This window comes from Schistocerca piceifrons, chromosome 1 (assembly GCF_021461385.2).
Source record: "Schistocerca piceifrons isolate TAMUIC-IGC-003096 chromosome 1, iqSchPice1.1, whole genome shotgun sequence".
Classification (NCBI taxonomy): domain Eukaryota; kingdom Metazoa; phylum Arthropoda; class Insecta; order Orthoptera; family Acrididae; genus Schistocerca; species Schistocerca piceifrons.
Window position 1 is genome coordinate 1226764857 of NC_060138.1, and position 24523 is coordinate 1226789379.

Consider the following 24523-nt stretch of genomic DNA (forward strand, 5'->3'; position numbering starts at 1 on the left):
AGGACAGTGACTAACAAAGGCAAAGGCCAGAAGGGTTATGGGAACATAGGATATATTTCAGGGAGGGTTCCCACATCCACCATTAAGAAGAGCTGGTGTTGGGAAGGACCCAGATGACACAGGCTGTGACGCAGTCATTGAAATGAAGAATGTCGTATTGGGTGGCATGCTCAGCAATGAGGTGGTCCAGCTGTTTCCTGGCCACAGTTTTTTGGTGGCCATTCATGCAGACGTACTGCTTGTTGGTTGTTATGCCCATGCAGAATGCTGTACAGTGGCTGCAGCTTAGGTTATAGAATTCTATACCAACATGCTGTCTATCCACATGAATGGTCACTGACAAACTGTGGCCAAGAAATGGATGGACCATCCCGTTGCTGAGCACACCACCAGTGTGATGTTCTTCATTTCAAAGACTGCTTCACAGCCTGTGCCACTTGGATCCTTCCCACCAACACCAACTTTTCTGAACTGTACAGGTGAGAACTCTCCCTGCAATACATCCTACGTTGCCGTAACCCTCCTGGCCTCCTGTCATTTTCCTTACCCTTCTAGCCCCTGCCCTGCTCCCATTCCAGTAGAACACAGCCCTCTATTCCACCAACAAACACAATTTTTTTAGTTCTTTCCTTTTACGCTACACCCCCACCGTGCCCTCTGTCTAACCTCCCGACTGCATCTAGCTGCCCTACCATCTCTCCAACATGTCCCTCTATGCTCCCACAAGCAGCACTTCACCATTTCCCACCCGTATCCTGCTGTCCCTCCCCCTTCCCACCCAACCCCAGCCTCCTCCTTACTACCAGCAACCCGTTGCTTCTCCCATCTATTTCTGACAAAGGCCTTTTTGGCTAAAAGCTCACTGTCTGGCTGTCTTTTTGTTGCATCTCTCTGCGATTCAGCATTTCCACTATATGGTGAGAAGCCACTTTTCATTTCACAATCAATTAATACTTAAAATTACAAAGAGATAGAATAGGCTGGCCAGCTCTTATTTCAACAGATAAAGCAGTATTTAAAAATACAATGAATCATACTGGATGGCCAGTACTTACTGTAAGGAAGCCAAATTCTGGTACTGCCAATGCACACATTTACAGGTGAAAAAACTTCCTTAAATATGTATATCAGCAGTAATGGGATCCTGCCTCTTGAAGGTTTATACGGCAACAATGATGAAGAGATTGAAAGAAGTATGATGAGATAAAACAAATTATTCACACAGTTAAGAGAATGGAAAATTTAATTCTGATAGATGCACAGAATTTAGTAGCAGGAATAGGGGGATAAGGAAAAATAATAGGAGAAGGTAGACTGGGGAAAAGGAATGAAAGAGAAAGCATCTGGTAGAATTTTGCACAAAGTATAATTTGATCATTACTAACACCTGATCTCAGAATGATGAGAAAATGTTGCATATGTGGAAGAGACACTTGGAAGGCTTCAGATTCATTATGTAAAGGTAAGACAGATGTTACGGAACCAGATTTTAAACTGAAAGATATTTCCTGGAGCGGATGTGCACTCTGAGCACAATTTATTGATTATGATCTGCAGATTAAAACTGGATAAATTGCAAAGGCAGGGAATGAAGCAGGTGGGACATGGGTACGTTGAAAGAACCAGAGGTTGCTGAGAGTTTCAAAGGGAGCATTAGACAATGACTGACTGAAACAGTGGAAAGGAACAGATTAGGAGATGAATGGGTAGCTTTGAGTGATGAAATGGAAAAGGCAGCAGAGGATAATGTAAGTAGATCCAATAGAAACCATTGAATAGAACAGGAGATATTGAATTTAATGACGAAAGGACAAAATCTAAAAATGCAGCAAATGAAGCAAGTAAAATAGAATATAGTTGTCTAAAAAAACAAGACTGACAGAAAGTGAAAATGGCTAAGCACAAAAGGCTACAGAAGCCTGTAGGGGAAAGCTAGATTCCATTTATAGGAAAATTAGAGAGACCTTTGGAGAAAAGAGAAGCAGCTGTATGACCTCAAGAGCTAAGATGTAAAACCAATACTAAGCAAAGAAGGAAAAACTGAAAGGTGGAATGAATATATTGAGGGGTAATACAAGGGAAATGAACTTGAAGGCAATAACACAAAAAGGAAAGAGGAAGTAGGTGAAGATGAGATGGGAGATATGATACTGTGAGAAGAGTTTGACACAGCACTGAATGGCCTACAACAAAACAAGACCACTGGAGTAGACAACATTCCAGCATAAATACTAACAGGAGAGCCATTCATGACTAAATTACTCTACCTGGTGTGCAAGATATATGAGACAGAGGAAATAACCTCAGACTTCAAGAAAAGTGTAATAATTCCAATTCCAAAGCTGGCATGTGGGAACAGATGTAAATATTACTGAACTATCAGTTTAGTGAGTCATACTTGCAAAATATTGACACTAATTATTTACAGAATTTACACTAATTATTTACAGAAGAATGGAAAAACTGGTAGGAACTGATCTCAGGAAAGATCTGTTTGGATTCTGGAGAAAAGTAGGGACAAATGAGGCAACAATGACCCTATAAATTATCTTTGAAGATAGGTTAAACACAGGCAAATCTACATTTATAGCTTTGTATGCTGAGAGAAAGCCTTTGACTATATTGGCTATAATACACTCCTTGGAATTCTGAACATAGCAGGGGTAAAATACAGGGAATGAAAGGTTTTATACAACTTGTAAAGAAAACAGACAGCAGTTAAAAAGTTGAAGGGCATGAAAGTGAAGCATGCCTTTCAAATCTTATAACTGCCATCTGACTGAATGGGAGAAGGGAGTGGGATAGATTTGTAGATTATCCCCAATGTTATTCAATCTCTATACTGGGCAAGCAGTAAAGGAAACCAAGAAAAATTGGAAAAGGAATTAAAGTCCAGGCAGAAGAAATATAAACACTGAGGTTTGTCAATGACATTGTAATTCTGTCAGAGACAGCAAAGGACTTGGAAAAGCATCCGAATGGAACTAACAGTGTCTTTAAAGGAAGGATACAAGATGACCATCAATGTAAGAAAACAAGCATAAAGGAATGTTGCTGCATTAAATCAGGTAATGCTGAGTTTAGTATTTGACAGTGATTTGGATTCCTCACTCAGTCCGAGTATCAATATGGAGAACAGGTCAGAGATATTCAGGCTACATACTCCAGCCACACCTTGCTTCAACGAGCAGGCTTGCTGCAGCAAAGATGTCACAAGGCGCCAACCCCTGACATGAGACTGCTGCAAATGCCATGGCCTGACATTTGCCAGTCACTTCTTGCTAGTCTTTCAAGCCTTAAGTTCTAATATTACGAGAAGGAAAGTTGCTACTAAAACAATAGACACACACACACACACACACACACACACACACACACACACACACGCACGCACGCATGACAGGGACTGTGATTGTTGTGTGCGGATGCGAGCCAATTGGCGACACTTTGCTCTCAGCTTCAGGCTGTGATGGCTTCAGTTACACAGCTTGGGGCTGCAGTGGATTGGCACCACTGTTGTGAGCCGGCCGTGGGGTCCAATGGACATCCAGCACGTCTGAGTCCTATGATCGGTCCTCACTGGTGGCCAACCTAGTTACTGCTCACACTGAGGCTGACCCCTCACCTGTGGTCGAGTGGGAGGTCGCCCCAGGGTGAAGCAGGCAGTGAAAGACTTCCCACGTGGCCGCACGTAGGGCCTCCCCAGTTTGTCTTACAAACAGGTTTCAGGTGCTGTCTTTGGCTGACACTGTCGCTGAGGCAGATGCTGTCACCTGTCCTGTTTCAGAGGAAACCACTCAGCCTGCAAGATCCAGGCAATCACAGAGGGTTGGATAATTGGTATATGGGAGCTCCAACATTAGGCACATTATGGGGCCCCTTAGGGACTTCGCTGACCAGAAGGGTAAGAAAACCAATGTGCACACCATTTACATACCAGTTGGAGTCATTCCAGATGTGGAAAGGGTCCTCCCGGATGCCATGAAGAGCACAGGGTGCAGCCAACTGCAGGTGGTTGCTCATGTCGGTACCAATAATGTGTGTCACTTTGGATCAGAAGAGATTGTCTCTGGTTTAGAGTGGCTAACAGAAGTGTTAAAGGCTGCCAGTCTTGCTTGCAAGATGAAAGCAGAGCTGACCATTTGCAGCATAGTGGACAGGACTGATTGCGGACCTCTGCTAAAGAGCCGAGTGGAGGGTCTGAATCAGGGGCTCAGATGGTTCTGCGACGATGTAGGCTGCAGATTCCTGGACTTGCACCAAGGGTGGTTGGGTTTTGGGTTTCGCTGAATAAGTCAGGTGTCCATTATACGCAGGAGGCGGCTACACGGGTAGCAGGGGCCGTGTGGCGTCGACTGGGCGGTTTTTTAAGTTAGAGGGTCTCAGGAAAACACAAAAAGGGCTTCAGTCACAAAGGGTGCAGGCTCAACACAGGAAGAACGTAGATACAGGTACCATTGGTATAACAGTTGTAAATTGTCATAGCTGTGTTGGGAAAGTACCAGAGCTCCAAGTCCTGATAGAAAGCACTGATGGTCAAATCATCATAGGCACTGAAAGCTGGCTAAAGCCAGATATAAGCTCAGCTGAAATTTTTGCGACGAACCTAGCAGTGTTCCGAAAGAATAGCCTAAACACGGTTGGCGGTGGCATGTTTGTCACTGTTAGAAGTAGTTTAACTTGTCACGAAATTGAAGTAGATACTTCCTTTGAGTTAGTATCGGCAGACGTCATTGTTGGCAACTGGAATAAAATGATAATTAGATCCTTTTACTGACCTCCCAATTCAGATGATACAGTTGCTGAAAGGCTCAAAGAAAACTTGAGTTTGATTTCAAACATGTACCCAATTCATACGATAATACTGGTTGATGACTTTAATTTACCCTCGATATGTTGGTGAAAATACATGTTTAATTCTGGAGGCATAAAATATGATCCGAAATTGTGCTAAATGCATTCTCTGAAAATTATTTCGAGCAGTTAGTTCATGAGGCCACGAGAATAGTAAACGGTTGTGAAAACACCCTTGGCCTCTTAGCAACAAATAATCCTGAGTTAATAACGAGCATCAAAACCAATTCAGGGATTAGTGAAAACAGGGTTGTCATAGTGAGATTCAATATTGTAATCCCCAACTCCTCGAAAAATAAGCGGAAAATATACCTATTCATAGAAGCAGATAAAAATTCACTTGAGGCCTTCCTGAGAGACAATCTCCACTCATTCCAAATTAATAATATAAGTGTAGATCAGATGTGGCTTGGATTCAAAGAAATAGTATCAGCAGCAATTGAGAGATTTATACCAAATAAATTAACAAACAACAGAGCTGATCCTCCTTGGTACACAAAATGGGTTAGAACACTGTTGCAGAAACAACAAAGGAAACATGCCAAATTTAAACAGATCCAAAACCCCAAGATTGGCGACCTTTTACAGAAGTTCAAATTTAGTGCAGACTTCAATGTGAGATGCTAATAACAGTTTCCACAACAAAACTTTGTCTCGAAACTTGGCAGAAAATCCGAAGAGATTCTGGTCGTATGTGAAGTACGTTAGCGGCAAGAAACAACCAATGCCTTCTCTGCGCGATAGCAATGGAGATACTATTGAAGACTGTGCTGCCAAAGCAGAGTTACTAAACACAGCCTTCCGAAATGCCTTCACAAAAGAAGACAAAGTAAATATTCCAGAATCTGAATCGAGAACAGCTGGCAACATGAGTAACATAGAAGTAAATATCCTCAGAGAAGTGAAGCAACTTAAATCACTTAATAAAAGGAAGTCTTCTGGTCCAGACTGTGTACCAATTAGGTTCCTTTCGGAGTATGCTGATGCATTAGCTCCATATTTAACAATCATATACAACTGCTCGCTCAACGAAAGATCCGTACCCAAAGACTGGAAAGCTGCACAGGTCATATCAATATTCAAGAAAGGTAGTAGGAGTAATCCACTAAATTAAAGGCCCATATCATTAACGTCGATATGCAGTAGGGTTTTGGAACATATATTGTGTTCGAACATTATTTTACCTTGAAGAAAACGGTCTATTGACACACAGTAACATGGGTTTAGAAAACATAACTAGCTCTTTATTTACATGAAGTGTTGAGCACTATTGAGAAGGGATTTCAGATCGATTCCGTATTTCTGGATTTCCGGAAGGCTTTTGACACTGTACCACACAAGCGGCTCGTAGTCAAATTGCGTGCTTATGGAATATCATTTCAGTTATGTGACTGGATTTGTGATTTCCTGTCAGATAGGTCACAGTTCGTAGTAATTGATGGAAAGTCATTGAGTAAAACAGAAGTGATTTCTGACGTTCCCCAAGGTAGTATTATAGGCCCTTTGCTGTTCCTTATCTATATAAACGATTTGGGAGACAATCTGAGCAGCCGTCTTCGGTTGTTTGCAGATGACACTGTCATTTATCGACTAATAAAGTAATCAGAAGATCGAAACAAACTGCAAAACAATTAAGAAAAGATATCTGAATGGTGCGAAAAGTGGCAGTTGACCCTAATAAACGAAAAGTGTGAGGTCATCCACATGAGTGCTAAAAGGAACTTGTTAAACTTCGGTTACACAATAAATCAGTCTAATCTAAAAGCCGTAAATTCAACTAAATGCCTAGGTATTACAACTATGAACAACTTAAATTGGACGTTACACATAGAAAATGTTGTGGGAAAGGCAAACCAAAGACTGTGTTTTATTGGCAGGTCACTTAGAAAATGTAACAGACCTACTAAGGAGACTGCCTACACTACGCTTGTCTGTCCTCTTTTAGAATACTGCTGTGGGGTGTGGGATCCTTACCAGACAGGACTTACAGAGTACATCAAAAAAGTTCAAAGAAAGGCAGCACGTTTTGTATTATTGCGATATATGGGAGAGTGTATCACAGAAATGATACAGGATTTGGGCTGGACATCTGCTGTAACAGCGACCAGAACAGTCGCAGGGTTGAAGTGATGGAAACGCGGCGGGACCCGCAGAGTGGCTCGCAAACAACAACACAATGGGAGAGGACGGACACGACCAACGAAGGACCTTACGACAACAACAAGAACGAACAACAGAGTCAAGAAAACCAAACAAGACAACCACGTCCACTCGTAAAGAAAACACGAAAGTAAACACACTGTATAATGCGAGGCGATATGTCCTGAGACATACTCAAGGTTAGACTGACAGGCTGAGCGACAGGCAGGCGCTTAAGTACTTGATTGGGGATGCTGCTGTTGGCCGCTGCAACCATGAGCCACAAGTTCCACTGTGGCGCCATCACTCTTAAGTGTGGGCCAGGAGGCACGCGCCGCCACAGCTTACGGCGTGATGGTGCAGAGACCTCTATGGGTCTTCGACGTCCATGACGTCTGGCGGGGATTCAAATTCCGCGGCACACGGTAGCAGAACATCAGTAAAAGAAAGGCGTTTTTCGTTGCGATGGAATCTTCCCACGACATTCCAATTGCCAACTTTCTCCTCCAAATGCGAATATATTTTGTTGACACTGACCTACATACGGAGGACCAATCACCACGATAAAATAAGGGAAATCAGACCCTGTGCAGAAAGATGTAGGTGTTCATTCTTTCTGCACGCTATGCGAGATAGGAATAATAGAGAATTGTGAAGGTGGTTCAATGGACTCACTGCCAGGCGCTTAAATGTCTTCCTATAATACTTTTTTCATTTAGGATCTTTGTGCATGTGACATTAATTATTTCCATGCATTAACTCTGATTTAATTTCTTGCATTTCATCATTCTATATTTTCATCCATGTTATTGCATTCATTATTCATTATTTATATTCACAATTTTGCTAGAATTTTGTTTTACTTATAATCCCTTCTTTTGTTCAAATCTTCATCTACATTACTTTGTCTGTGGCGTCGATCCACGGATCGATAGGCCAGAACATCATAATGTGTATTACGTCTTCGAGTTGATCTATGTTTTGTATACTTTCGGGACCTCAGTTCCCACCTAGTCTTCGACCTGTATTTGTGACCGTGTGCCACATAAACTGTACAGTGTCCACGCTCCCGCCAGCTCTAACTGCATTAATTCGAGTGCACATTCATCCCCCTCCTCGCTTGGGCAGCTAGCTTCCCAAGCGCAAGATAATGTTTTTGATTTACTGCCATCAGATGTTCATTCGCACCCACTACTGCCACCAAGCTCGAGAGCGGCACCTTCGGTTACTAATAAACAGTGTACCAACCCTGTTTCGCGTAGCTCACTTGTTTGTCACTGCCAACCACCCAACAGCTGGCACTTAGGCAAACTTTCGCCGTCCGCGTCACAACTCAGCCTAGCGGCCGCCGCGCATACTATACCACAGACAGTCGCCTCGTGTACCGCATCGCGCATTTCTGTGGTTATAGATGGCACCACCCACAAACTTCGCTTGCAAGATGGACCGCCTATCTCTTGCCAACCGTGCTGTCTCAAGCATAGACGATCTCTTAGCAGCCGGTGTCATCGAACCATCTGCTGGATGCTGGGCCTCGCCTATCCACTTTGTCACACAAAGAGATGGCACCTGGAGTAAGGTTGGCGACTATACTAAGTTGAACTCTCGTACTATCATAGACAAGTACCCGGTTCCTAACATCGCGGATTTTAACCATGCTCTTGCAGGCGCCAAGTGTTTCTCGGTAGTGGACTGTAGGTGGGCCTATCATCAAATTCCGATGGCACCAGAGGATATTGAAAAGACAGCTGTTACAACATCTTTCGGCCTTTTCCAGTACCGGCTCATGCCCTTTGGCCTCCGCAAAGCTGCACAAACTTGGCAGAGATTCATGAACAAGGTGTTGTTTCATCTGGATTTTTGTTTCGTTTACTTGGACAACATTCTTATTTTCAGTCCTACTTTGCAAAAGAACATGGAACATTTGCAGATTGTTAAAGACACTCTTACTGCTGCCGGTGTTGAACTGAATAATAAGAAGCTCCAGTACACCAGACTTCAGTAAGATTCTCAGGCTACATCATGTCAGCTAAGGGCCTCACTCCCCCAGAGTATAAAGTCAAACCGGTTTTGGATTTGCCATGCCCTCACTTGTTTAAGGAGCTGCGCAGGTTCATCGGAACAGTTAACTATTATAGGAAGCACTTGCCTGCTGCAGCTGAGGTTCAGGCTCCCCTAACAGACGCCCTTGTTGTCAAAAATACAACTGGTATCCGCCTGGTCCCCCGGACCCCTGCCATGGAACAAGCTTTTGACAAACTGAAGCACCTACTAGCAAACGCAGTGACTGTTGCCTACCCACATCTGGACACTACATTTTTTATTACCACGGATGCCAGTGATACCGCAGTAGATGCTGTCCTCAGTCAAACCGTCAGATACTACCTCTCCTTTGCAGTTGTTTTCTAAGAAGCTCAACGGCGCTCAAAAAAAGTACTCAGCCATTGATAGAGAGCTCTTGGCAGTTTACGAGGCTGAGAAACACTTTCGCGCTGAGGTTGAGGGTAGGGACTTCTACATTTTAACCGACCATAAATCTTTGGTTGCTGCTGTAAAGAACTCCCTGATTGACCCTCCACCTAGATGGTCCATCATTTCGACTTCATATTGCAATTTACCTCTGACATACGATACATCAAGGATGCAGATAACGTGGTCGCAGATTTTTTGTCTCGTGTCGGCACTCTCACAACTCTGATAGACCTCTCTAACTTGCCTCAGCTGCAGTCTGCTGACACGGACACTATGGACCTTATTTCCTATCACAGCTTGTCACTCAAACCTGTGCGATCCACCTTTCCCAGTGTCATAGGCGAGGTTTGGTGTGACGAATCAACTGGTATGCTGCTGCGTCCCTTCATACCCAAACCTCTATAGAGACAAGTGTTTGACAAATTACACAACCTAGCTCATCCAGGTGTGAGAGCCTCTAGCAGACTTATTTCAGAGCGCTTCATCTGGCTCGACACGTGTCGTGATTGCCAAGCCTGGGACTGTGCCTGCATTCGATGCCAACAAAATAAAGTTTTGTGGCACACATCACCCCCACTAGGCAGCTTCACCGCTCCTCCCAGTCGCTTCCAGCATGTTCACATCGACTTGGTAGGCCCCCTCACCCCCTCCGAGGGTTACAGATACGTGCTGTCTATTACAGACAGAACCTCTCATTGGGTGGAAGCTGCCCCGCTACCCAATATTACATCCGAATCAGTGGCACAATCCTTCATAGACACTTGGAATTCACGCTTTGGCTGCCCTGTTTACTTGACGACCAACCAAGGCCACCAATTTGAGTCTGCTTTGTTTTCTGAACTATTGAGGCTGTGCGGCATCAAGAAAATTCATTCAACAGCATACTGCCCCCAAAGCAACGGCCTCGTGGAATGTTGGCATAGGATGCTTAAGACGGCCCTATGTTGCCATGGCCTCCTTTGGATGGAAGCCCTGCCATTCGTCTTACTCGGTTTGCGGACCACTTTCAAGGAAGACCTTAAAGGCTCAGTGGCCGAGTTCATCTACGGCCAGTCCCTTACAATGCCAGGCGAACTTGTTGCTCCTACTCCAGTCGCCAAACCATCCGAACTGCCGTCCTTGATAGAGCGGGTGAGGTTACACTGTAACAAACCTCAACCCCCGCCCCCTTCCAGCCTCACTCTGCTGCACACATATGTTCCCAAGGCGCTCGACACTTGCGAATTTGTGTTCCTTTGCGACGACACTGTAAAAGCCCCATTACAGCCCCCTTACAGAGGCCTGTACAGAGTTGTCAAACAAACCAGTAACACAATGGACATTGTAATTAAGGGTTCGGTAACTGCTGTCTCCCTCAACACGGTTAAACATGCTCACGTCGAGTTTTCCCCTACCTCACCCACTGTTGAAGAGACCATGCTCTCTAGCCACCCTCGGCCTTCTTGCTCTGCTCATGATTCGAGTAAGCTCACACCTACACTGGCTCTGTCAACGAGCCCAAACTCATTCTGGGGTTTTCCGGCTCCCGGCTCCCATAGCAGAGGCCCCAGCTCCCAGGGTTCTAATATAACAGTTCCATCTTCATGCGGCAGCACACCGCGTCGCTCTTCTAACCAGTGCAGCCCGCCCGCAGGTTCCTGCCACGCCCACTCAGACCTCACCGTCTGACACTCACCCCTCTATTCGCAGCACACCACCCTCACCATGCTACGGTTTCCCCACCCCACCGGCTCAGCATACCTCTCCGTTAGCAGGCACCACTTACGAGCTCCCTACCAACATTCATCCTAATGACATTTGTGGTTTATCTGTTGTCATTAGTGGTGATACCGCATTAGTGCTGCTTGTGTGTGACAATTTGTGTGACTTGTTAGGTGGTGTGTCACAGCGTGTAGTGAAGCATTTCAAAATCTCTCGAAGTGATACGTATGGCAACCTATGTGCTTACATTAGGCCAAGTGGAAAGGTGATCATTAGGTTCCCTGCCGACGACACCCTTCCACACCAGCGCTCCCGCACCGGCCGACGGCTACGACTGCCGCCGTCGCTTCAAGACTTCGGCATCAGCATTCCAGGCTTTTCTCCACGCTCTCCTCCCACACAGCCCGTGCCGTTAGATGCGGAGGAAATCACTGTAACCCACTTAAACTCTCGCCAACCCTCCCCCCCCACCTTCGGGTACGTACTCCATACTGCGGGGGGGCAGGGGGGGGGGGGGGGGGAGGGGGTGCTATGTGGCATTGATCCACAGATCGATAGGCCAGAACATCATATGTGTATATGTCTTCGAGTTGATCTTTGTTTCGTATACTTCCGGGACCTCAGTTCCCGCCTAGTCTTCAGCCTGTACGTTTGTCGTGTAATAAAGGTATTGATGATTAGAAGAGAGAACCGTGGTCATTACCTTACCACCTTGATATCTCCTTCATGTCCACAGTGCAACAAGAATTTATGTTTTAAATGTTTATATGACAATCGCCATCCAATAAAAAGTAAATCCTTTTAGGAAATTTGTATTTTTAAGACCACTGTACATATAAAAAGATAATTTTGTCTTTTGTTTTTTAACTGATAGATTGCCATTTTCAAATATTTTAGTATTACAAAAGATAAATATAAATAATTAAAATCACATGCACAACGTTTTAAGCTGGAAAAAGACTGATGGGAATAAGAGTAAGAAACAACTGAAAAAGTTAATATGGTGATTAAAAATTACATGACAAAGGAATAGAAATAAAACAATCACATTTGTGCCCATTTACTGATTAAATATAATGATCAAAGTCATTTCGAAAGAGATTAAAAAATAAAACTACAGAGCACCTACCGAGATTCAAACCCACAACCTCATGTATCTGAGGCTTGGGCTATAACCATTACACTACACTACCAATTCATAAATTATCATTTTTAAAGCTGTAGTGCTTCATGTGAAATTCCAAATTTTTTTCATCTATTACTCACAAACAAGAGCCCTCCAAGGTGAATGGTTGCAGGGTGTAATACCTGGGACCTTAACCTACATCACCAAAAATATAGTTTCAAAAAGTTGATCCCACTTCTGGGGACCTTCCCTTTTAAGACATCAAGGAATCATCAATTTAGTGGGTAGAGGGGCAGCATGAAACAAATACAGTAAGCAGTAGGTTGCAGTAGTTATGTGGAGATAAAAAAGCTTGCATAAAATAGAGTATCATGGAGAGCTGCATTATACATGTTTTCAGACTAAACACCGCCACAACATTCTGTCTCTTTGTAATTTTAAAACCAGTTTTTGGACTAAAGGCCACATCAACATTCTGTCTGTTTGTAATTTTAAAGTTTTCTCAAGATAATTTTCCTACTCAACTCACCAGATGATTCATCCATACGTTTAGAGGCTTGATGTTCATCTGTTTTAGTTGGTGATGCAGAATAAATTTGTTGAAAATTCCTTCTGTTGTCCATTTCAGCAGCTGCTTTGCAGGCACTGGGGCTTTCAGGCATGCCTTGCGCTCTCTTCTGTTCTACACATTGCCGACAGCGACTAAAAAAGAAAACATGGTGTCAACTGTTATATGCAAATAAAGAATACAAACGCCTTGCCACTGTGGAATTTCAAACTGTTCTGGCATACAGATGGTTCAATAAAATTTCATGGAACAATCTTACTTATGGTGTGTTAACTTACGTTCTGTTCAGTGTTACATATAGTAACAGTCCAGCAGATAGTAAGAATACTGCAGAGCACACTGTAGGCACTATCACATAAACATCCTCATAAAAGCGGGACGTATTTGTCAAGCTTTGACTTTCCTGCATTGGAGCAACAGTTGCTGGAAAACGATAATTGGTTATAAATTTATAAGCTACTTGCTGTGTGGAGTACATGAACACAAGCCTTATGAATGTATTTAACTCACAGTAATTAACAAAGGAAATTTACATACCTCCAGTAACAGTTGTTGTGGCGATATTGAAATGCACTCTTGTTGAGCCAGCACTGTTGTGTGCAGTAAGTCTTAACTGATACCAAGTGGCTGGTTGCAAGTCACCTATCAGAAACTTTTTTGGAGGCACATTGTTATCAACAAGGATCCAATGACTTCCACTCCCCAGTATTCGATATTCAACAACAAAATATAACATAGGGCATCCTCCATCTGGCCATGTTGACAGGTACAAATAAAGAGAAGTTGCATTTGCCAAGACAAGTGAGTTAAAATTTGGTAGTTCTGGTTCTGGAAAACAATTTTATCATTCCACAAATATTATAAAAATAACTTTTAATTTTTTAACATAAAAATAAAAATAGATAAGTGATAAATATCTGAACAGAATTATGTGATGTGTCTACATGTGCTGTAAGTAGTAGTTGCATTTATATACAACATAGCCAACTACACGAAGGGAAAAAACAATATTGTTTTCACTTTATCTGAACTTCAAAAGACTCATTATGATACAGCAATGTTTTAATCAGATAAATTCAGGATGGAGTTTCTCCATTTCCCTACATGTATACTTGACTACAAATTTTGAATAACAGAAAATACAGACTGGAATAATGGCAATATTATGAGAAGGAAAGATTGCTGCTCACCATATGGAGAAGACACTGAGTTGCAAATAGGCACAACACAAAGATGCCTCAAACAAGTAAGCTTCAGTTGGAAAGGCCTTCATCCAAATTAGACAAAACACACACACACACACACACACACACACACACACACACACAGTCTCTGGCTGCCAAGGCTGGGTCGTGGAACCAGACCACCACATACATTTTGTGAATAGATGTTATGCCTAATCCTGAATCTATGAACCCAGCTTATGTGTTCTGCAAACTCATAACACCCAATTCTTTAGCAGTTTCTTGTGCATTTTCACAAATATACTTCCACTCGCAGCCAAATTTTGGTTGCTATGAACATGGCAAAATTATTCAAATAACAGGTTGTCACCTCTCAAGCCACATGTACTGGGGAATGAGCATTTGGTTGAAACATTTTGATTTCCCTTCCACAAATTGATGATGTAACTTTCGTTTTTGAATATTTCACTGCACTGTGTTTTAACCTCTGTATCCTGCATAGTCATATCTTGAACGCATTTTCTTTCTATCAAATACATGTCGAGGATTTCAACTTTTTTCTTCAAAGTAAGTTGCATGTTTGCAACATTGTAGCACATGAAACACAAATTTCTCAATGTATAACCACAAATAATGCTGTCTACTGTCTGCACTTCTGCACTTTAAAAACGAATGCACATTTGGTGGTAACTTAAAACAATGCACATTAGCTAGACGTACTGACCACTGTTGCTTCAAGTTCCAGGAACTGTGATGGAATTCTGTCTGATTGTGCACTGCTAAATAGTTTTATTTACATTTGGGAGATAGTTTTCAGTGCCCCTGTCTGTCATTAAGAATGCTCATTCTCTCTTTCCAAGCATTAATCTCAACTTGCGGGGTCTGCTGTTAACCCTCCCGGGACGGAAACTGTGTACAACTGTGTACCCCAACTGTCTGCGTCTAGTGTAATCCATGGAACAGTGTGAACGTGTGTCAAATGTCAGTGAGCCATGTAACTGAGGCGGAATGTGGGGACCAGCCTGGTATTCAACTAGCGGGATGTGGAAAACTGCCTAAAAAACCACATCCAGGCTGGCCGGCACACGGTTCTCATCGTAAGTCTGTCAGGTGGATTTGATCCGGGACCGGAGCGCCTACCCGAGTCCAGAAAGCAGCACGCTAGCGCTCATTATCTAGAAGACATATTGCAATTATACCACAATCGTTTCCATGTATGGTTCGAGAACATTTCTCCCCACAAGCAACTTATCATTTGGTGCCCCCCCCCCCCCCCCCCCCCCACTTCCACTTCTACCTGTGTCAGTTTTTGCAGTTAACTGTGATATGCACTGTACACAAATATTGCACTTGGGCATTCATGACAGCATAACATCCCAGGCAACCACTACTAATTATGGTATATCCTGTACAGAAATCTTACAGTCACGGCATCTTTGGCACCCCTCTTAGCTTGATGCTCCAAGCAGCAGCTTGTGTTTTTTGGGCCTTAAACTGGCCCTGATGTTTCTGACAAGGAATTTTAAAGCATACATAATTCAGAGGTGCCTGCTACTCTGAGATGTCTGTTAGAGCAGTTTCACAATTATAAATTCTTATGTTTACAAATTCAGTTTGTTACATTTAACTCCTAATTCGTCTCATCATGTTACGTTATGTCTCCAATGACATAATCTGTGAAACTCAAACTGAGTTTGATACATGGGAAACTATATTAATTTTGGAAATCAATTGAGTTTCCACATAACTCGTAGACAGTGCCAATTCAGTCCTTAAAACTTGCAAATTACTAACTAGATGATAAAATAAAACAATGGAAAATCCAGTATGGAATGCAGCAATATTATGAAAAGGATAGTTGCTACTCACCATCCAGCAGAGATGCTGAGCCGCATACAGGCACAACATAAAGACTGTCAGAAACTGAGCTTTTGGTCAATAAGGCCTTCATTGGGAATACACAAAACTAACACTCCCACTCACGCAAACGCAACCCACACACACATGACCATAGCCTCTGGCTGCTGAGGCCAGACTGTGAGCAGCAGAACATGACGGGAGGAGTAGCTGGTTGTTGGGCATAAGGAGGAGGTTGGGGCAGAGAGGGAGAGGGATAGTAAGATAGGGATAGGGGACGGAAAACTGCTGCTTGTGGGAACATACAGGAATGAGGTGAATTGAGGATAGAACAGCTAGGTCAATCAACAGCTTAGATGGTGGGGGGTGGAGTGGTAAGAAAAAGAGAGAAGTAAAAAGACTGTGGGTGCACTTGTGGAATAGAAGACTGTAGAGTGGGATCAGGGAAGGGGAAAGGTGAGTGACAGGCAATGACTAATGAATGATAAGACCAGGAGGGTTACAGAAAAGTGTGATACACTGCAGGCAGAGTTCCCATCCGTGCAGTTCAGAAAAGCTGGAGTTGGTGGGAAGGATCCAAATGTCACAAGCAGTGAAGCAGTCATTGAAATGAAGAATGCTGTGTTGAGTAGCATGCTCAGCAATGGGTTGGTCCACCTGTTTGTTGGCCACAGTTTATCATACAGAAAGACAGATTGTTGGTTGTTATGCCCACATTGAATGCAGCACAGTGGTTGCAGCTTAGCTGATAGATCACATGACTGGTTTCACGGGTAGCCCTGCCTTTGATGGGATAGGTGAGGGTCAATCCATTTCAGGTCACCCAGGCAATGTTGCTCAACATTTTTTTATTTTCCTGATTTTTTTATCATCATGTGTGCCATATAGGTAGACAGTCACAAAACACAGTTGGAATAAATTTTATAAGCCACATTTTTTTCTGCCAGCTGTTTTTAAAATGCCAACTGGGCAAATTTTTTATGGAAAATGTGGTTTGCGGAAAGTTTAATTGTCAAGTTATTTTAAAAGGTATCAGAATAATTTAAAGATCAGCATATTCAGTATGAAATGAACTTAAGGCATATATAGTACTTACATAACTACCTGCAGTATAAGTTTTAGTCCTGAGAGTGTCCTGTTTTTTCTAGAGCTTTTCAACAATGGCCAAAAACCTTGTCAGTTTTCACAGGTCAATGTCTAAAATTGGACTGAATGAAAACAAGTAAGAATTATGCAGAACTCACAGGAATAGCTCACAAAAAATGATTTCTGAGACCCATCTACACTGAGAGTAACAGAGCAGTGAATTTCAGTAAAAAAGCAACCCTTCTGCATGCTCATTCGGTGCCAAGTTAGCAAACAAGGACTTCAGATCAATACAGCTGACACTGGTCGAATGATGTTTAAATCATTGCATACATTAAATGATGAAATATTTCTATTGTTAAGTAGCAATATGCAGTGATAACAGTAGGTAAGAGTTCTAATTTTTAAACTTAACTTAGTGCTACATTTGCTGCTCTACCCTAGCGTACAGTGCACCCACAATAATGTTTATCTCAGTATTTAGATTTAAACTTTAGTTGTAACTATTTGCCAACTGCAATCTTCATTACAGAGTTAAACAAACATGATATTTCACCACATAGTTTATCAGTTATGTTGTATGTTCTAACAGACACCGTTTTAAGTTCCAATGGAGTCGCTTTTCATACTATTTTCTTTACAGGCATCAAAGCAGCATCACTTTGGAAAGTTGAAAGGCAATATTTGGTCCAGAAGGGTGAAATAAATCCGCCAAAACATCACTGTTATCTTCACTTTGGTCTTCAATTTTTACAAGCCACCACTTCTTATCACACATACAAACAACACAGTCACTACTTGTTGAAGATGATATGTTTGTAAAAGTAATAAAGTTTGAAGATCATCAAAATTTGAGCCTTTGGAAGCAACAAAACATCTTATTTGATTGTCACTTATGGGGACACATCTTGTGATAGCTTCTTGTTCCCTTTGTAGTGGCGTGGCAAGACAGCCAAGCCACTCGGAGGTAGCCGAAAGGCACGCTTTAAGCTCACGTAGATTGGCGTGAGGTCTGGAACAGGTCAGAGAAATAAGACTAGCAAAACAGGAGGTACTGGTAGAATACTTAACTTTAATCCACAATCGGTGTACATCTCTCTTGACTGTACATAATTTCCATTTCAATATACACTGGTAATGGCGCCTTGCTAGGTCGTAGCAAATGAGGTAGCTGAAGGCTATGCTAACTATCGTCTCGGCAAATGAGAGCGTGTTTGTCAGTGAACCATTGCTATGAACGTCGGCTGTACAACTGGGGCGAGTGCTAGTAAGTCTCTCTAGACCTGCCGTGTGGTGGCGCTCGGTCTGCAATCACTGACAGTGGCGACACGACGTATACTAACGGACCGCGGCCGATTTAAAGGCTACCACCTAGCAAGTGTGGTGTCTGGCAGTGACACCACACCCTTAACTGGTAGACAACATTCAAATCTCTCTTTCAGTTTTGCTTTGATTTATTCAATTTCAGGTGAAGAAACAATCATATATTTAAATCCAGTAATATTCTGTCAACAGTGTTTGACTATATCTCGTGAAGTCAGGATCTGTTCTTTGTAAGTCTCTGAAGGGCAGCTCGTGTAACTTCTCATTTCGTTGTTCTGCCTCACAAGAAATTCCACTCTACTATAAACCAAAATCATTTTAGTGCTGGCAAACTTCAATGAAATTTTTCTTATCTTTGTACTGGCTGAATGCACCATTGCTAAAGTAAATTACCATTTCAACGTTACGTATGATATTCTTAATTTCTCTAATGACGTGATGAAATGCGAACACAGTCATGGTATTATGATCAAGGTAATCACTAATGACACAAATAGATTTGCAACATACTTTGTCTTCCTTTTTAAAGTATATGACAAACAGATGCAGTGTCACTTGTGTATTAGTCCAGTGAAAACTCTGAACATCATCCTATACTTTAAACATATAGTTTCCTGCAAATTCACCAATCACTCAACAGAGGGTTTCCTTCTGGTTTTCTTTCATTTTCTTGAAATATTGGGCTCAAGCTTTTGAAATAAAGTGATAGTATTTTAAAAGCACCAGCTTATGAACAAGAGAATGTAAAAAAAAGACGAGTGCTGGGAAAAGGTAGCAAGCAAAGGGCGAGAAAGGGAAACTGTTGAAAAAACTTCAGAAATTCAGTTATTAAATCAGTTTGGCTTGCTATCTGAAGTAGTGGAGGAAGGGCCTCATCCAAATCCAGTTGAATGTAGGTTGAAGCAGAATATTACCTTAAAGAAAAAAGACAGGTCGGGATCAAATCAGAATAGGACAAGAAGAATTCTGCTTCTAGGTAGCAGTCATGATTTGTGTGTGCATTTCTTATGCACTTGACATATTCCACATCATAACAGTTTCCATGAGATTGATCAATGGAGTACATAACTAACTAACTAACCAACTAGGTAACTGAGCATCACTTGTCTAATGAGTTCAGCTATATCAGTTTGTACTCATTGTTTGAAAATTACTTTGACAGGCAAGATATCAAGTTCCTTTTTAAAGACATCAAGTAGGCTACATGGTGCGGTACATTATGCACAGGTGTTAAGCATGTATTTTTCATTGTTAATGTCACAATACCATGAAATCTATCATGTCATTATAATTCACACTAAGCTTTGCTGCTTCTATCACAAGCTTCATATTCTGATGATGCTTGCAAATGCATACACTCAGAGTTCCTGATGAACCCGGAAGAATGCACAACTTTGTCATAGAATGCAAGACATAGAGCACCAAATTCTGTGATTTGGATATTTCTGCTTATAGAGGCAGTAATGCTCATTCAGTGAGAGAAGAACTAACTTTTTCTGCTTCTGCACCTTAACATTGGTAATCACATCTGAAACACACTCCTTTTCACCAGGACATAAGTAGCTACTTTTCATCATCCTAGTAAAAAACACAATTAATAAAAACTTCACTTATGTTGTTGGCAACTTGTCTTTTTTTTCTGACCATGATTGTGGCAAGATGTTAATTATCTTAATTTTATCAGCTTTAGTACAACTTTGAATTCTACTCTCATTTTGGTAATAAATATATCACACTCACTTTGTATATTTTTTGTATTATTTTGATTCTGAGCTTTGAAGTCATTGTGCAGAGATTCTTGCAATTTTTGCTTGACTGTGCTTGTAATTTTATCAGTTTTTCTTTGTAAAACTAACAGTCACTGTTCTGTGTTAAGCTTTGTTATTTTACAAAAAGAAGATACTTCGAAAGTTTCACGAATGGATTCTGCTTGATGCAAAGGATTATGCTCAACTAATTCAAAAGGCCAGTAAGAAATTCACGCTATTTTTCAACACTATTTGTTGCTTCTTTAACTGGTTTTTCTACAAATATTCTTGATGCACAAGTTGGACATACAGCACATCCAGGGATTTGGTTAATATCCACATTTTTACTCTTGGAAAGGTGTTTAACTAGTATTATACATAAACCATATTGTCTTTTTCCCCTTGTGAGTACCAAATGCATCACAACATTTTTTCCCAAAAATGTAGTTGTATTTGTCTAAATATTTATCTTTATGGTAATGGCAAATATTAGTAATTTCTTTTGAAATCTTAATTTTACCAGACATTGTTCTTCTGCTGACAAGTCACTAACCCTTATTAATTCTTGGGGCACTTCTTTCTTGTAGTGTTGTTTATGTCACTGTTCACCTATTAGTACACCCACAAAACCATTCATACTTAATACTTGAACAAGCCGTTATTCTTCAAAACAATTGAAGGTGGGAGAGTTCAAGTCTACACTTGCAAAACTTTCACTGACTTGTTCACTGACTTGGGCATTGTTATTTAACAGTAGAAATATTTCATCATTTATTGTATTTATTAAACATCATTCGGCCAATGTCAACTGTACTGATTTCAAGCCCTTGTTTGCTAACTTAGCACTGAACGAGTGTGTAGAAGAGTTGCATTTTTACTGAAATTACTGCTCTATTACTCTCAATGTAGATGAGTCTCAGCCGTAATTTTTTGTGAGCTATTCCTATGAGTGCAAGGAACATTCTGCACAATTTTCACTTGTTTTCATTCAGTCTGTTTTTAGATAATGATCGGTGAAAACTGACAAAAGATTTTTGGCCATTGTTGAAAAGCTCTAGAAAAAAACAGGAGAGCATTCTCATGACTAAAACTTATACTGCAGGAAGTTAAGTAAGTACTCAACAACTAAATAATATATTATTAGATTCTCTCATCCTTCTTAAAAATTTGTGGTCTTAAATAGTAACAGTTGATAAATTTTTCCTGAGTATTTACAGAAAGTTTGACTGACTCTCTTGCATGATAGAAAAATTTTTAAAAAAATTATGCCTGAAGTTCATTTCATTTTGAATAAGCTGATGTTTAAATTATTCTGATATCTTTTAAAAATAACTTTGCAATTAAACTTTCCACAAACCACATTTGCCATACAAATTTTCCCAACTGTCACTTTAAAAACAGTTGAAAAAAAAAAATGGCTTATAAAATTTATTCCAACCATGTTTTGTGACTGTCTACCCACAGGGAAATCATGATTAAAAATCAGGAAAATAAAAAATGTTAAAAAACAAATTTTGTTTTTATTGGTTTGAAATGGACTGACCCATGATATTTGTGACCAGACTGGAGTGGGTGGTAGTGGGAGGATGTATGGAACAGGTCTTGCTTCTAGGTCTATTACAGGGATATGAGCCATAAGTCAAGGGGTTATAAGCAGGGGTTGTCAGGAATGGATGAGGATACTGTGTAGGTTCGGTGGGCAGCGGAATACCAATGTGTGAGGGGTGGGAAGAATAGTCGGTAGGACATCCCTCATTTCAGGGCATGACATGAGGTCATCAGAATGCTGACAGAGAATGTGATTCAGTTGGTCCAGTCCTGGGTGTTACTGAGTCACAAGGGGAATGCTCCTCTTTGGCCGGGCAGTGGGACTTTGCGAGTTGGTGGGTCACTGGAGAGATAAGGACCAGGAGATCTGTTTTTGTACAAGGTTGGAAGGCTAAGTATGCCATGTGAAGGCCTCACTGAGACCCTCGGTATATTTCAAGAGGGATCACTCGTCACTACAGATGAAGGGGGCAAGGGTGGCTAGGCTAAATGGAAGACATTAAAATGTGTGTGAATTCCTAAAGGACAAAACTGCTGAGATCATCAGTCCCTGGAATTACACATTACTTAAACTAACTTATGCTAAGAACAACACAGACACCCATGCCCAAGCGAGGACTTAAATCTCTGACGGGAGGAACCGCACAGTCCGTGACATGGCGCCTCAAACTGCATGACTACTCCACATGGCTGTATGGAATGGACTTCTTGGTACGGAATGGGGGGCAGCTGTTGAAGTGGAGGTATTGTTGGTGGTTGGTAGGTTTGATGGGTGGAGGTACCGATGTAGCCACCTAACTAGTTGACAATCTTGCAAGGCCTTAAAGTGGAAGTGTAATGAAAGAATCAACAGAAAAGCGTTAAACTCTGGGCAGCATGTAAGTAATAAAAATAATACATTTACAAATATTTTATCACTACAAAATTTTAGTATATTGCCTATTATGTGGTACTGAATGAACAAGGAATTTTTTTGGGAATTGGGGGGGGGGGGGGGGGGCGTGAGAGGGTGGCTGTTTGTCATTCTGGCTGCATTTGTGTACACATGTGTTGTTGAGACTGTATTTCAATTTAGTAATACCCTACATAGTGATTTCTGCAGCTCCACAACCCTAACAAAATATGTTTTTGTTAAAGAGATGTCCAAGCAAGCATTTCACATGATACCTCTAGACTGACAGTGCACTTGTTGATGTGAGGAGGATAGTGATCTCAACAGCTTCAAATAAAATATTTCCAGCAGCAGCTGGCACATCATAGAATTTGTTAAGGTTTGAGAATCAGGCTTTCCCTTTAGAACACTCTGATGCTATGTTCCAAGGAAACAATAGACTTCCATGTGTTGTATACAATACATGAGTATACTCACTTCCTTTCCAGCACTATTCCCTTCTTGGCATGTCCATTGGCCAAGCACCTTGTCAAGTGAACCACTGAACATATGTGGGATATTATCACTCAGAAACTGTGTTCTCAGTAAGTATCAATTAACTGCAGACAAGGACGAGAGACACAGTTCATAATAAACACATATAACACCAATACCATGGACGAAAGGTTTGACCAACGCCAACTGGTACTTCAGAAATGCTAATTTTGGGTCAGTAATGCAGTCTAATGATCTGAAAGTTAAATCATTTAATTGTGTCATTACAAATCATATAATTAACATTTCAATGTTTCCTGCTGATTCCTTCACTGTTCTGCAGCTCACAAAAGCTCACATTTTTATTTGTAACTCACAAATAAATTGCCTTGTATTTTGCACATAACTAAAATACAACTGTTCATGAAAGGTTATAAAGATAATGGAGAAAATTTTTAAACTATAGATATACAAACTGTTTACTCACCTGTGCCCTTGGTACTTGTACTGACAGTATCACTTGGCTGGCTGTCCCCAACTCTATTGTGTGCTACAATATATGCATGATACGTGGCCCCACAGAGCAAAGTCTCCAGAGTGTGAGAATTTTTTTCAGCATCCAGCTGAACATACTGCCAGTTCCCATGGTCCCGCTTATAATTCAGTATATAACCTGTACAGTAATGGAAAATGTTACATTTTAAAACTGGGAGCACATGTACTTTTACAAGAGAAGTAAAATAAGTCAATAAAGAGTTTGCAGGAGAGGAATGAAACATATTTTAACACAATGTGACTAAGGAACTACGCTGTCCACATTAGAATTTGTGACAGAACCACTGGAGAAGGGGAGCTGTAAACAGTTACAGCTATTCATGTTGTTCCTAAAATTGAATCACCATGAAGTCACTACAAGTGAAGTCATCCAGGTCATCCTACCCACCATCTCAGATTTGGATAAAACTTGGCTTATTTGTTCTCACTCTGGAGATAAGGAACCATACCAAATTTTAGCATTTTATCTCTTTCTGTTTCCATTTTTATGGTACTTTAAATTTCAGAAGTTTCAGAAGTTTAGTTGTTTTCAACATTTCAATGGCAAAAACTGACACTTGCTAACAGCTTGAAAAAAAGTACATTTTTTTCAATTATCAGCCAAACAATATGAAATTTTAATACCATGTATCTGAAAAGTCTCTCTGCAGCAGCACGCTTCATGTGTCTCACCTTGTGGACCACAAAATGTTGGCAGACATTCAAGTCTCACCTGCAAGTGTTTTGTGGACCTGCAGCGGTAGGGTACGGGTAGTAGAGTTTTGTCTATGTTGGAGCTGTTAGTTGTGTTATTGGCTAGTTCTTGTGTAAGGTGAGTGTAGTGAGAATGCTTACCATTACAGAGAGAGTGTTTTTAGTGGAAGAGATTTTCCATGCAGCAGGAAACTTTACAGAGCATGTGAGGCAGTAATTTAGATTGTGTTTTCCTGCTTCAAGGTGTTAATGTCATGACACCATGCATGATTTAATTCACAAATTCCAGATGACAGGTTCAGT

At 41.3% G+C, this 24523-nt stretch overlaps 1 protein-coding gene across 1 annotated transcript in view; it reads right to left on the reverse strand.

The window, feature by feature from the left end:
• Nucleotides 1-24523, reverse strand: part of LOC124779593 (Down syndrome cell adhesion molecule-like protein Dscam2) — a 296162-nt gene that overhangs the window by 19499 nt on the left and 252140 nt on the right. Inside the window, 4 exon segments of the mRNA XM_047253720.1 lie at nt 12822-12994; nt 13139-13283; nt 13398-13688; nt 23460-23645. Coding sequence (XP_047109676.1) covers nt 12822-12994; nt 13139-13283; nt 13398-13688; nt 23460-23645 — 795 coding nt within the window.